Source organism: Melanerpes formicivorus, unplaced genomic scaffold, assembly GCF_026170545.1.
Source record: "Melanerpes formicivorus ecotype bairdi unplaced genomic scaffold, bMelFor1.0.p_v2 SCAF_155, whole genome shotgun sequence".
NCBI classification, from domain to species: domain Eukaryota; kingdom Metazoa; phylum Chordata; class Aves; order Piciformes; family Picidae; genus Melanerpes; species Melanerpes formicivorus.
Genome location: NW_027142507.1, coordinates 640,594 through 654,528, shown reverse-complemented (window position 1 = coordinate 654,528; position 13,935 = coordinate 640,594). Strand labels below are relative to the sequence as shown.

Sequence of the window (13,935 nt, the reverse complement as noted above, 5' to 3'; positions counted from 1 at the left end):
ACCAGGCTATGATTCTGTGGTTCTAAGGTGCTATGATTCCATGATCTGATTTGCCTCACTTTTCACTTAAGCTCATGTTCATGGAACCATGGAATGGCTCAGGTGCAAAGGGACTTTAGAGCTCATCTCCTCCAACCTCCCCACCACGGGCAGGGACACCTCTGAGCTGGACTCAGCTGCTCAAGGCCTCAGCCTGGCCTCAGCCTGGCCTTAAACACCCCCAGAGAGGAGAGATCCACAGCCTCCCTGGGCAGCCTGTGCCCTCCTCCTACTGAAGAACTTCTTCCTCAGCTCCAGTCCAACCCTGCTCTGCCTCAACTTCAGACCACTCCCAAATGTGGTTTTGCCCCTTGAGCAGCAGCCTCTTTGCCATTATATATGAAAAATAAGATCAATACAAGAGTACCAAAGCACAGTATTAATCAAGACATCAACAGGTAAAGATTCTCCTCCCTCCCCAGGGAGGAGCTGTGCCTGTGCTGCTCCTTCTGCCAGCAGCAGACACAGCCAGCACCAGGTCACAGCATCACAGAATGGGCTGGAAGGCAGCCACCCAGATGTGCTCCAGTGTGACCTGCCCCAGGTGGTCCTGCTCTGGCAGGGGTTGGACTGGATGATCTCTGGAGGCCTTTTCCAGCTCCTAGCACTCAGTGACTTTGTGATCTTGTCCAACCCCCTGCAGCGAGCAGGGACACCTCCAAACAGACCAAGACCAACTCCTGTGGCCTGCCAGTGCAGGGCTGGTCTCTCACATGGCCTTCTCATACAGATTCCTGTGCCTTGGTTCCCTCCTTCAGCAGTATCAGACCTTGCACTTTGCAGGCCCTAGGCAGGAAGGGGTGGGCAACTCTGGCTGCTCAAATGTCCATCACACAGAACACTGCTGCTGGGGGTGCCAGGCACCCACAGCTTCCCAGGAGAGCAGCTACAGCTCCCTGCAAAGCCAGGCTTGGGAGCCACCAGACACCACCAACTGAATCTCTGCAACATGAGAAATGACTTCATGGGCAAAGGAAGTAAATGACATGTGAGTGTCTGCCTGTGAGCATCAAGGACTCCTACAGAGTAATGCAAAGCAATCCTCAGGTCACTGAGGGGGATGAGCACACAGCAGGCTGCTGAAACAAATCCTGTGGTCGGCTGCCTCGGTTCTTTGCAGCTCTGATGGCTGTGAAGCTGCAATTAAGCAGAATTCAGCTGGAAAATCTGAACAGGTTGTCGAGTTATGGCAAACCCAAGTGCAGGGAGGAACCTCCCAGCAGAGCCCTGGGGGTATGGAAAGGCAGAGAGTGCTGTTTGCTGAGCTAAGGAAAGTGACTCTCCAACAGGGAACAGCCATCCAGTGCTGCACAGCATCCTCCTGCCTCACCCAGGCTGACCCACACCGAACAACCGAGCAGCCAACCCTGCCAGGGCAAGCAACACCGCCTGGGACAGGCCTCAGAGCTCCCACTGCCTGTGTGCTCCTGGGGGCTGTGTGACCAGCAGCCTGAAGGGGGGAGCGAAGGCCAAGCTGGGAGGCACCAACAGAACTGTAAGCACCTGCCAGCTGTGCCAGACAGGGCTGGCACTGGGACAACATGCCAGAGACTTCCAGATCCCAACACCTATCACTTCCTGGCATTTCTCCTGCTTCTTCTCTTTCCCTTTTTTCTCCACTTTTCTCTCTCCTCCCCCTTCCCCTTTTTCTTCCTTCCCCCTTTTATTGTGGGGGGGGTTATTATTCATTTATTTTTCCTTTGTCTGTATATTCTTGGCACTCAGAAGAGAATTTAGCAGCTGCCACAAACCTGCTAGTCTGACAGGGTGGGTAAAACTCAGTGACACTTTCATGTACACCCTGGCAACACAGGTGCATGCAGAAGGAAAAGAAAGCAAAGTCAAAAGCCTGTCCAAACTCAGACCTGTGCTGCATTCTCTCTGCTCTCTGACTGGTTTCCTTCAAGAGCACTCACAGCTGGTAGGTTTTGATGGCTGTCACTCAGGTGCACAGAGCTCTCACTTCCATGACATGCATCTGAACCACAGAACACAGTCACAGAATCACTGCTGTTGGAAAAGACCTTTAAGAGTCACAGCATCACCCAGTACCACGGCATCACCCAACCCTTCTCCACCTCTGCCCAGGCTGGTGCCAATCCACATCCCTCAGCACCACAGCTCTGCCTCTTTAAACACCTCCAGGGATGGGGATTCAGCCACCCCCCTGGGCAGCCTGGGCCAGGCTTTGAGAGGCCTTTCAGTGAAGTGCAAGGAGATGTGACCAAAGAGCTCAACTCTGCTGAGAACAAGCCAGCACTCCTTGGGTTCTCAATCTCTTCTCTTCTCTCCTCTCTGTGCTTCAGGCTGGCTGGCAGGAAGCAGGGCTGGACAAACAAGCACCATGCTGTGTTCCTTCTCATCTCTTCTCTCATTGCTCTATTTTAAGCCTTGTCAAGGGGCTTATTCCTTCTGTTAATTCCCTGCCATCTCAAGCGTGGAGAGGACTCTGGGCAATGAATGTTACACAATCAGAGACAAATTCCTTTGGCACTCAGTCTACATTGGGCTGCTGCTGCTTTTCTTGGAAACAAAGTCAGCACTGGATGGGACAACAGCCCTGCTTACCAGATCCACTGCCAGACATGGAATGGAATGGGTTGGGGTGGAAGGGTCCAACCCCCTGCAGCGAGCAGGGACACCTCCAAACAGGCCAAGACCAACTCCTGTGGCCTGCCAGTGCAGGGCTGGTCTCTCACATGGCCTTCTCATACAGATTCCTGTGCCTTGGTTCCCTCCTTCAGCAGTATCAGACCTTGCACTTTGCAGGCCCTAGGCAGGAAGGGGTGGGCAACTCTGGCTGCTCAAATGTCCATCACACAGAACTCTGCTGCTGGGGGTGCCAGGCACCCACAGCTTCCCAGGAGAGCAGCAGCTCGCTGCTACAGCTCCCTGCAAAGCAAGACCTGCCCTGGCTGACCCTGCCCTGGCTGACCCTGCCCTGGCAGGGGGGCTGGACAGGATGATCTCCAGAGGTCCCCTCCAACTCCTACCATTCTGTGACTCTATGAAACACTTTGGCAGCCTCTGTCTGGAATTCTGTGTTACACCTACTGACAGTACCAAGGGAAAAGCCAGGGAGTGACAATCTTGAAATCCAACAAGAAATGGTCACAGCAGGAGAGTTTTGAGGACCCCTTGAGCAGAAGGTGGTCTATGACAAGTCAGTTGTGCCCCAGCCAGACACTTGGAACAACCCTGAGAAGGGAATCCTGCAGCTCTGGCTGGGTTTGAAGGAGCTCCCAAATCAATGCTCAGGAGTGGGATGAGCTGTTCCATGCTCAGCAGGCTCCCTCTTTCAAATGACATCACAGCTTAGCTTAGTGGAGGAAGACTGCTTTGGGAGGGAAAGAAAGTGTCAGGACTACCAAAAACAAGCCACAGGACTTGAAAGAAACACAGAACAGAAGCAGAGAGTCACAGAACGGCTCAGGTGGGAAGGGATCTCAGAGCTCATCTGCTCCAACCCCCTGCCATGCCCAGGGACAACTCTCAGCTGGACTCAGCTGCTCAAGGCCTCATCCAGCCTGGCCTTGAACACCACCAGGCAGGAGGCAGCCACAGCCTCCCTGGGCAGCCTGTGCCAGAGTCTCACCACCCTGGTACTGAAGAACTTCTTCCTCAGCTCCACTCTAACCCTGCTCTGCCTCAGCTCCAAACCATTCCCCCCTGGCCTGGCTCAGACACCCTCAGGAAGGGTCTCTCTGCAGCCTTCCTGCAGGATCCCTGCAGGCACTGGCCTCTGGTGGGACTTGGTTCTTCTACAAGTGGCACAGGAGAGCACTGTTCCCCTGCAGGTACTCTGCAGCCTTCTCCAAAATGCCAGAGGCTCCAGAAAGCCACAGGCTGTGGAAGTGCTGAGGCAAGAGGCACACACAGTGCAGTGAGGTCAGTGGCTGGTGTTGAGACTCTCCTGCAGCCTGCTGCTTGTGCAGACATGTGTAACAGGAAGGCAGCAGAGCTGTGCTCTTCCCCTTTGGGGCAGTGCTCTGCTTCCTCTTTCTGCCATAGATTTGACACTGTTTCAGCCCTGTCTTTGCACCTGCATGAAGCACAACTGGTGAGCACAGCGTGGATCAGGTGGGAGAGCAAACAACCCTCTGCAAACACAGAGCAGTGACACACAGGCAGTGCCAGCAGCTCTGTCTGTACAACACCCATGAGGATCAAAGGCAAACAGCAGAGAGAAGCTGCATTCCTGAACAGATTTTGACATTGCAGTTCTCTTGATAGTACACTGCCCAGGGAGGTGGTTGAGGCTCCCTGCCTGGAGCTGTTGAAGGGGAGGCTGGAGAGGGCTGTGGGCAAGCTGCTGGAGTTGGGGCTGTCCCTGCTGGGTGCAGAGGCCTTGGGCTGAGCTCTGCAGCTCCCTTCCAGCCCAGCCCAGGCTGTGATTCTTCAAGACATGTATGTCACAGTTCAGCTAAGAATCAAGATCCTTTCCTGTTCTTTTGGATATGCTGTTGCTGTGACAAACTGAGGGAGAAATTGCAGCTAGGAAAGCACAGGAAGACTTCTGAGTGCAAGCCAAGCAAGTACCTGGCAGGAGGCAGAGTGAGAATGTGTGAGAGTAAGTGATGAGAGCAGCAGGGCTTGGAAAGCAGGAGGCCTTATTAGGCAATGTGCTGGAAGATGAGCAGCTGGAGCTGAGTGATGTTTCTGTTACAGGCAGTGAATTCCTGGCTGGACAGCCACAGTAAATAGAGGAGAAGATGCTTACACTCACTCCATGGCTTCAAAGCATGAGCTATCCTCACCAGAACAAAGAGTTCCTCTCACAACAGGAACCAGCTCCTTGCCCCTGCGTTTAACAGCATTCTGCATCCTTTCTTCACCCCTCCTCCTGCTGCAGAAGCACTTGGGTGCACACAGGGCTGGCATGAAGCTTGTGCTGGGTTTAGGGGGCTGCTCTTTGCTGCCAGGTGCCAGGTTTAGAGCCCAGAGCCTGTCACTATCCTCAAGGCAGCCCTGCATGCCTGCTGCTCCCCTGCAGGCTTTCTCAGACTGGCTGAAAGTGAAATCCATCCCAAAGTCGATCTCCCTCCAGCCTGCTTTTTGTGCAACAGAGCTGCTGTCCTCAGGGACCACCTCACCTACGCAAGGCAAGCTCCAATGGCCTGTGAAAAAGAGCAGCCTGGATGGGAAAGAGCTTCGGGATGGACCACCACACTCCTGTCAGGCTGCACAAAGGGACAACCCTCAATCACCTTCTACAGCCACCTCCAAGGAGGCTGGAGTGAGGGGGGGGTCAGCCTCTACCATGAGGATGCTAGGAAACATTTCTTCATTGAGAGGGTTAACAGTTGCTGGAAGAGGCTGCCCAGGGGGGTGGTGGAGTCACCATTCCTGGAGGGGCTCAGTGTGGCCATGGCACCTCGGGTTTAATGGCCCTGGGGGTGGAGGGCTGGAGCACCTCCCCCGTGAAGAGAGGCTCAGAGAATTGGGTCTGCTGGGTCTGGAGAGAAGGCTCTGAGGAGACCTCATGGCTACATTTCAATAGCTGAAGGGGACCTAGAGGAAGGCTGGGGAAGGACTGTTCAGAAGGGCCTCTGGGGATGGGATGAGGGGCAGTGGTTTGGAACTGGAGCAGGGCAGGGTTAGGCTGGACATCAGGAGGAATCTCTGTACAGGGAGGCTGGGGAGACACTGGCACAGGCTGCCCAGGGAGGTGCTTGAGGCCCTATCCCTGGAGACATTCAGGATCAGCCTGGATGTGTCCCTGGGCAGCCTGCTCCAGCTGGAGGAGTCCCTGCTGCCTGCAGGAGGGTTGGAGAAGATGACCTTTGAGGGTCCCTTCCAGCCCACTGCAATCTGTGACTCTGTAATCTCCATGCTTCCCATCCTGTCTGCTACTAACAGGGCAGCCTGTGCCAGAGTCTCACCACCCTCACTGCCAAGGATTCCTTCCTCCTCTCCAGTCTCAATCTGCCCTCTTCAAGCTTCAGTCCCTCTCACCCTATCACTCCAAGCCCTTGTAAAGCCCTTCCTGGCTTTCCTGTAGGTCCCCTTCAGCTACTGGAAGGCTGCTCTAAGGTCTTGCCAGATGATCTCTTTCTCCGACGATCTCTTGAGGCACAGACACAGAATAAAGATCTTCCCACAGCACTGGGAAGGGCTGCACAGAGTGCTGTGATTACTGCTCCTGAAGTCTGACAGAGTGGCTCTGCTTCACACATGCAGGGAAGCCCCTGCCCACATCCTCATGCACAGGCTCACACACCCCCTCCCTGCCCAGCTGAGAAGGAATCAGTTTCTGCAGAGCAGCAGCTACACAGCCCCCCAGCAGCAGTTTCAGGCACTTCACTTCTGGCTTTGATAGCAACAGACCTGTGCAGTATGCTACAAGCAATCATTGCCTACTAAAAGCTAAACCCAGCCTTTATTCTCCAAATGAAACACAACCCAAGCCCAAACAGAGCCCAAGAGCCAGACCCCAAATCAAGACCAAGAAGAAAGTTAACTTGGCTGTTCTAAAGGCAGGAGGAGATCAGAACCTCAGCTCTCCAGGTGCCACAGGAAGCAGCTGAGCACCTGGTTTAGTTCTGATGTGTTTGCTCTGCTGTTCTGAGTTTCCAGACAAGCAGCCATGTCATGTGTACCTGGGTGAGGATCATGCAGGTCATGGACAGAACAAACAGAGTGACCAGCTCAGGGCAAAGCCCCAGAGGACTTCCTGCTTCTTTCACACTCCCTTTGGAATGCAGCATTCCTTCAGCTACTGCAGAGCTGCAGCACAGCTCTTGGGAGGCCATAACCCTCCACACCAGTTTGAAACCCTCAGCATCTGGCTGCTGCGGAGGTTACTTTCACACAAGCAATATTAGGGACCTAAAGCTGCAACATTTATATTGGTTTCAGTTCTCAAGAGCAGAGATATTATTCCCTTAGGCAAGAGACATTCAGGTGAGTTGGACCTGTGGAGGTTTCCCCTCCCCTCTCGTGCAGTAGGGGAAGGAAGCAAAGGGAGTCCCTGCTGCAGGGCATAACTCTTCAGTGTCCAGCAGTGGATTTTCTGTGGCAAACCTGTCGAGCCCCAGGTGTACATTGCTCTCAAAATGCATTAAGCTCACTGATGTCTGACATCCTTTAACCAACCCCAAAGTGCCTGCCAGGGCACAGCACACTCGCTCTGCTCCCACCACGGACAGCACTGCTTGACCCAGTCAGGCACAGCCAAGGTCACTCTCAGCTCTGTTCTACCATCATGAACAATACACAGCCTGCTTCTCAGACTGGGTTTGCTGTTGGAGTTTCCTTAGAGCTTCAGATGCTCCATTCCTTGCAAGATTTCTGTTGCTTTAACATTTGCACCAAGTGACCCTGGGAGGGCTCCAGAAACACAGCCAGCCCTGGGCACTCCACCACCTCCCTGCCCAGCACATCCCAAGCCCTGAGCACTCTTGTGCCTAAGCTCCACTCTCAACCTCCCCAGGGGCAGCTTGAGGCTCTGCCCTCTTCTTCTCTCACTAATGCCCTGGGAGCAGAGAGCAGCAGCAGCCTCTGCACAGCCTCCTTGCAGGGAGCTGCAGGCAGCCAGGAGCTCTCCCCTCAGCCTCCTCTCTTGCCCACTAACCATCCCCAGCTCCTTCAGCCTCTCTCCAGCACATTGCTTCTCCAGGCCCTTCCCAGCTTCCTTGCCCTCCTCTGCCCTGGCTCCAGCACAATACCTACAGTACTTCTGTACAATGCCTACAACATTCTTCACAGTGAGCAAAGCACCAGCCTGCCTATGCTACAATGCCACTTTTTATTACCTCAGGAGCATGGAATAGATTCTGCTGCCCCTATAAGCACATCTTGGTGCACAGAGCTGTCCCTGCTCCAGCCTCATGCCCAGGCTGAGTGCATTCTTGAGCCACACAACACTAACCACCATTCTGGACTTCAGCTCTCCTACTGCTTAGGTCTTTTGCTCCAGGTGCATGTTGAGACACTTCCTGAATTCATTGATCAATACACTTCCTGAATTCCTTGATCAGTTAATCAAAAAGCAGAGATTATTACTTCAATTTGTGTATTTTTACTTCCTGCTTTTTCAGAATGAACAAACACTGCAGAGGAGGATTCCAAGCTTCTTATCAGACCTGAGCAAGCCTCCTGCTGTGGGAGAATCACTTCTACTGCTTGTCTGGCAACAAGGAGGAAAGCAACAGGAAAGGGTGAGCTACTTGATGATAGAGAGAAGATTGCTCCTTACCTCGGCTGGCAGTGCCCTGGCTGTGTGAGAGGACTGCTGCACTGTGCCTGCCTCCTCTGCTAGGCTGAAGCTTTTCCTCTTTCTTTTCCTTCTTTTAGTAAGAAAGAACCCTTAGGGCCGTGGCCTGCTCCCACTGAAGGCAAGAGCAAAATTCTTCCCTGAGGTTCAATGGAGGCAGGACAGAGACTTTAAAACATTGACTCCCCCCTGCCTTTGTATCTGTCTGTTTTGCTCCTTCAGGCTACGCAGATAGGAAGCTTTTAAGGTTTCTGAAGTCACAGTAAAGACTTGGAGGTCTGCTGTTCCCAGGGAAGCATCATGCTCTCCTCTAATTTGTCTGAAACCACTGACCCCAATTTGCAGTGCTGGGTTTAAAGGGGATAAAAACCCCAACCAACCAAAGCAACAACAGAAGAGATTTGCTCCCGGACTGTGAGATCAAAGGTAGGTTAAAAACATGTCTCTTTTGCCACTGCAGGTACAGCCTTTTACCCAAGCCACAGAACTGCCATTCACCTCCTGCGACTGCAGCTACTCAGCTCAGAAAATTTCCTAAGCACACAGAAAGCTTCTCTTAGCCAAACCACTGCCCACCGCCATTCACCTCCTGAGATTTCAGCTACTCGGCTCTTGAAATCTCCTGGGCACAGAAAGCCTCCCTTAGCCAAACCATTACCCGCTGCAGGTGGCACCCACGTAGGTCTCTTTGAAATACAGACATCATAAGCCCATTTATGACTGGTCAGGACAGAAAGTGCTCGTGGTACACATTCTAGAAGGCATGTGGATATTGCTCCTTGCAGCTGGAGAGCAGAGGAAAGCAGCAGCTCGGCTGCGGGCTGCCGGCTGGCAATGCTCCCCTCCGGGAGCGCTGTCCGCACGCACGCCGCGGCAGGCAGGGTCGGCCACGGGCGGCGAGAGCCCTGCTGCCCAGGAGGCTGTGTCCCACTCACCTGTTTGGCTAAGCTGAGATGTGCTTCTGCTCCTTCGAGACACTATGGCCACCACCTTGGCACTCAGGCTGGAGCGCCTTTTCTTCCCACCTGTTCCCAGCATGCCGACAGCCGTGTCCGACTGGCTCCCGTCAGTCTGCTCCAGCTTATACATCTCTCCGCTCACACTCGTGCTCTTTGTCAGTCTCCCTGAAGTCCCCAGCCGTCTGCCTTGCATTTTAGGAGTAAATGTACTACAGTTACAAAGTAAAAACAAACAGGTTAATTCGGCTGCCAGACAGCGCTTCCCAAGCACCTTTCTTTGTTTCGTTTCGTTTGGGGTTTGTCTTAGTTAAGCAAAACCATTTGGGTACATTTGTGTTCATTCAGGTCGCTGATGAAGGTTAATTGGGTGCTTCGCAGAGTGTCCTTCACCTCTTGGAGGGGAAGAGATACAATGGTGTAATAGGCACAGCCCTATGTGTTTCACAGTGGGGGAAGGAGAGCCAGGCAACATTCAGAGGCCGTGTGGAACCTCCCTGTCTGTATCCCCAGAACACAGAACAAGAGCAATTTAATGACAGAAAACGAGTACGGGCCAAGGAGTGCAGGGTCAGAGGATGTGCTGAGTTGGAAGGGACCTCTGAAGGTCACCTAGTCCAACCCTGCTGCAGTAAGCAAGGACCTCCCCAGCTCGATCAGACTGCCCAGAGCTCTGTCCAGCCTGACCTTGAATGTCTGCAGGGATGGGGTCTCCATCACCTCCCTGGGCAACCTGTGCCAGTGTCCCACCACCCTCATAGTAAAGAATTTTTTCTCCTACTGTCCAACCTAAAGCTACCCTGCTCTAGTTTCAAAGCATTGCCCCTTGCCCTGTTGACAGCTCAGCAGGCAGATCCTACTGGCACTGTCCACCCAAGCTTCAAGACCCAACAGACACGAAGGTATCCTCTGTATTCTGACACACCACAGAACAAGACAGTAGATTATGCAGTTGGTTTCCCTTTGTCTCCAGTCTCTCACTACTTGAAGGGTAAACACAACCACTACAGGGTGAAGGCAAAGTCATTTTGAGGGAGAACTGACAGAAGGATGAATCACTGATTTTCTTTAGCTGTATCATTGCCTCTGAATGTTTCTACACAGCTCCTTTCTCTGTTGCTGCACATCAAGGCTGGGGAAAGCATTCAGTGACACAGAGAACAAGCTCAGATACACACCAGACATTTACACACAGTCCTAGCACTGCTGTGGCCAAGCAAAGCTCTGGAGGCAATGGGATGTCAGATACAACTCTGCAGAGACTTAACCATTTCAGCTGCAGCTTGGCTCCCTTCAGGTGCAGATGTCAAGTCAGTCTAGAAGGTGGCAAATTCCATGCCCTGGTAGTGCTGATTGCTAGACCCACTGCTAGCATACTTATCTGGGGGTCTCCAGCCCCCACCCCCCATTCATTCTGTATTTTAAGCTCACAATGTGAATGAATTGGTTAAGCAAAGGTCCCACTGTCCCTGCCAGCAAGGTCCCACTGTCCCTGCCAGCAAGGTCCCACTGTCCCTGCCAGCAAGGTCCTACTGTCCCTGCCAGCAAGGTCCTACTGTCCCTGCCAGCAAGGTCCCACTGTCCCTGCCAGCAAGGTCCTACTGTCCCTGCCAGCAAGGTCCTTCCCAGAAGATCTAGTTAATGGTCTGCTCCTGCTCATCGCCCCAAGACTAAGAGAGGGTTTTGAGGCACACCCTTCCTCATGTCATGGCGAGTTTCAGATGGATAGGAGGTCTTGCCAGAGAGAGCTGAAGGGTTCAGTGAGGAACTGACACATCCTGTGCCTCCTACAGATCTGGTCCTGCCCGAAGGCAGATCCCAGAGCGTAAGACAATGCACACCTCAGCGATGTGGTGCTGACAGCTACCAGGGTGTGACCACAGGCAAGAGCAGGAGGAGCTGGAGAAGTCAAGTCCTTGAACAGACAACACTCGACAGCAGTTCTCAGTTGTCTCTGTCAGCCCCTGTACAGGTGTTCAACTGCATTCAGCACTTAGGATCTGCTCCTGCTGAGTGCAGATGGAAAGCAGCCACCGGCCCCACGCAGAAGAATGCTCTGGGATGCAGCAGGGTGCTCAAGGACACCTTGACCACCCGAGGCACACTGAGCTTAAAACACAGAGATCACTGTCGGGCTTCTGAGCTTGCCTGGCAAGAATCACAGGATGCAAACACGGAGTCTTCAAGGTTGTCAAAGGCCTCTAGGATCATCCAGTCCAGCTGTCAGCCCAACCCCAGCGCTAAGCCAGGGCACAGAGTGCCACAGCTACGCAGTTCTTGAGTGCCTCCAGGGACAGTGACTCCACCACTCCTCCGGGCAGCCTGTTCCTGTAACCCTTGGGCCAGCTCATTACCTATCATTAACTGGAGAAGCGCCAGAAGAAAGAGCATTTAACATCCCAGTCCTCTTACCCCCCCGGCTGAGTGCCCTTAGAACACAGCAATTTCCCAGGCCATCAGCAGCCACAGCTCCGAGCTGACAGTCAGCTGCTTCAGCGCTGGAGAGTTCAACTCAGGGAGCGCAAAGAAGCAAAAGACCTACGTGAATTTCTGGATGCTCTTCTCCACTTAACCCTTCTGACAATCACAGCCCAGAAGCTCTGGTTTCCTTCAGTGGCCTGACTGGGGTCAGCTGGCAGCCGAACTGAGGTGCAGAGGGGCGGCCACATGAGTACATTATTGAGGTGTGTTGTTGGCTCAGTCCTGGTCAGCATAACACAGCAAATGCAGGATGCAGGGGTTCACAGACCACCAGGTTGGAAGGGACCCCAAGGATCATCCAGCCCAAGCCTAGTGCCTGAGAGTCCCATATTTGGAAGCCTCCTCTCTTTACTCCTGAATTAAGTAATTGATTGCTTTTCCATTTGAAATGGTGCTGCCACCTTCAGCAGCTCCTCCAATGAGCAGCTCAGCACACTGCTGCTGCTGTTCCTGATTACTGACAGAACACCACCCATGTGTGCATGAAGAGCAGTGACAAACAATCTGTCTGTGCCCTGGGCTCACTGCACCGAGGTCAGGCATGGAAACAAAGTCACTCCATTAACACTTCTGTACACATCATTTCATTGAGCCCCCTCGGCCCCACCAGGGCAGAGCTGCCCTCAGCCTAGGCTCCCCAAAGCATCCTCCAGCACCGAGCTGCTGCAGCAGCTGGGAGGACACCACTGCCCTTGCCCAGGGAAAGCCTCTGAGATTTTCCTGCCACTGTTGTGCAGTTGAGATGGATCCTACCTAAACTGGCACCTGGCAAGCAGCAGACTCTATTCACCTGTCACCAGAGCAAACAAGCAGCAACTGCAGTGCTGCAAGCTGCAGCTGCCTGCAGGCTGTGTCTGTGGGCACAGAAAATGAACTGTTAAAGAGGGGGGTGGGGGGAAAGCAATTACTCAAATAGTTTGAGTTACAAGACACAGAACCAGACTGTTATACAGAGACCTATTTGGTACCTGGGTGACAGAGAGACCTATGTGGTACCTGGGTTATACAGAGACCTATTTGGTACCTGGGTGATAGAGAGACCTATTTGGTACCTGGGTTATACAGAGACCTATGTGGTACCTGGGTGATAGAGAGACCTATTTGGTACCTGGGTGATAGAGAGACCTATGTGGTACCTGGGTTATACAGAGACCTATTTGGTACCTGGGTTATACAGAGACCTATGTGGTACCTGGGTGATAGAGAGACCTATGTGGTACCTGGGTTATACAGAGACCTATTTGGTACCTGGGTGATAGAGAGACCTATTTGGTACCTGGGTTACATAGAGACCTATTTGGTATCTAGACACAGATTCAGGGTTTTTCAGTAGCTGTCTAAAGCAAGTGTCATTAAGACACATCCCCTGAAAGAAAACCCACAGAAGACAGTAAGACACAAGAAGCTGGGACCACCTCTGCCCATAAACTCACCTCTGGCATCCAGGAGCATCTCCTTCCAGGGATACAACCTGCAGAGCTTAGCCACTGCTAAGAGGAAAGTCTCTCTTCCTTTCTCTTGCACTTACTGATGGTTTCTCAGGCAATACTGTGGGTGCTCATTTTCATGCTTGCACCTTTCTGTTCCATCCATTTTCCCCATAATGCAACCCAGGAACAATCCCCTTCTAGTCCTTCAATCCCCTCTCTTCCTTGCTCTAGAGATGCTGTTTGACTACAAGTCAAATGGTCACAAAGTTCTTTCCACGCCGTTGCAGTAACTCCAACCTGTCAGCAGAATCCCTGCCCTTCCCCAGCCCAGCTGCAAGCTCCCCCTCCTGCCCTTCCCCAGCCCAGCTGCAAGCTTCCCCTCCTGCCCTTCCCCAGACCAGCTGCAAGCTTCCCCTCCTGCCCTTCCCCAGACCAGCTGCAAGCTCCCCCTCCTGCCCTTCCCCAGCCCAGCTGCAAGCTTCCCCTCCTGCCCTTCCCCAGACCAGCTGCAAGCTTCCCCTCCTGCCCTTCCCCAGACCAGCTGCAAGCTTCCCCTCCTGCCCTTCCCCAGCCCAGCTGCAAGCTTCCCCTCCTGCCCTTCCCCAGCCCAGCTGCAAGCTTCCCCTCCTGCCCTTCCCCAGCCCAGCTGCAAGCTTCCCCTCCTGCCCTTCCCCAGCCTAGCTGCAAGCTTCCCCTCCTGCCCTTCCCCAGCCCAGCTGCTCCCCTCCTGCCCTTCCCCAGCCCAGCTGCAAGCTTCCCCTCCTGCCCTTCCCCAGCCCAGCTGCAAGCTTCACCTCCTGCCCTTCCCCAGCCT

General features: G+C 53.5%; 1 protein-coding gene across 34 annotated transcripts in view; it reads right to left on the bottom strand.

Annotated features, from left to right (window-relative positions):
* Window positions 1-13,935, bottom strand: part of RIMS1 (regulating synaptic membrane exocytosis 1) — a 286,098-nt gene that overhangs the window by 25,549 nt on the left and 246,614 nt on the right. For 22 of the 34 annotated variants that reach the window (XM_068168690.1, XM_068168691.1, XM_068168698.1 and 19 more), the window contains one exon: window positions 9,190-9,422. The exons of 9 other annotated variants lie outside the window; for them this stretch is intronic. In XM_068168690.1, the coding sequence (XP_068024791.1) occupies window positions 9,190-9,422 (233 nt within the window). Of the gene's footprint in view, window positions 1-8,236; window positions 8,314-9,189; window positions 9,423-13,124; window positions 13,464-13,935 lie in introns of those variants that run through there. 3 more of the 34 variants (XM_068168721.1, XM_068168723.1, XM_068168728.1) reach the window with 3 other exon arrangements.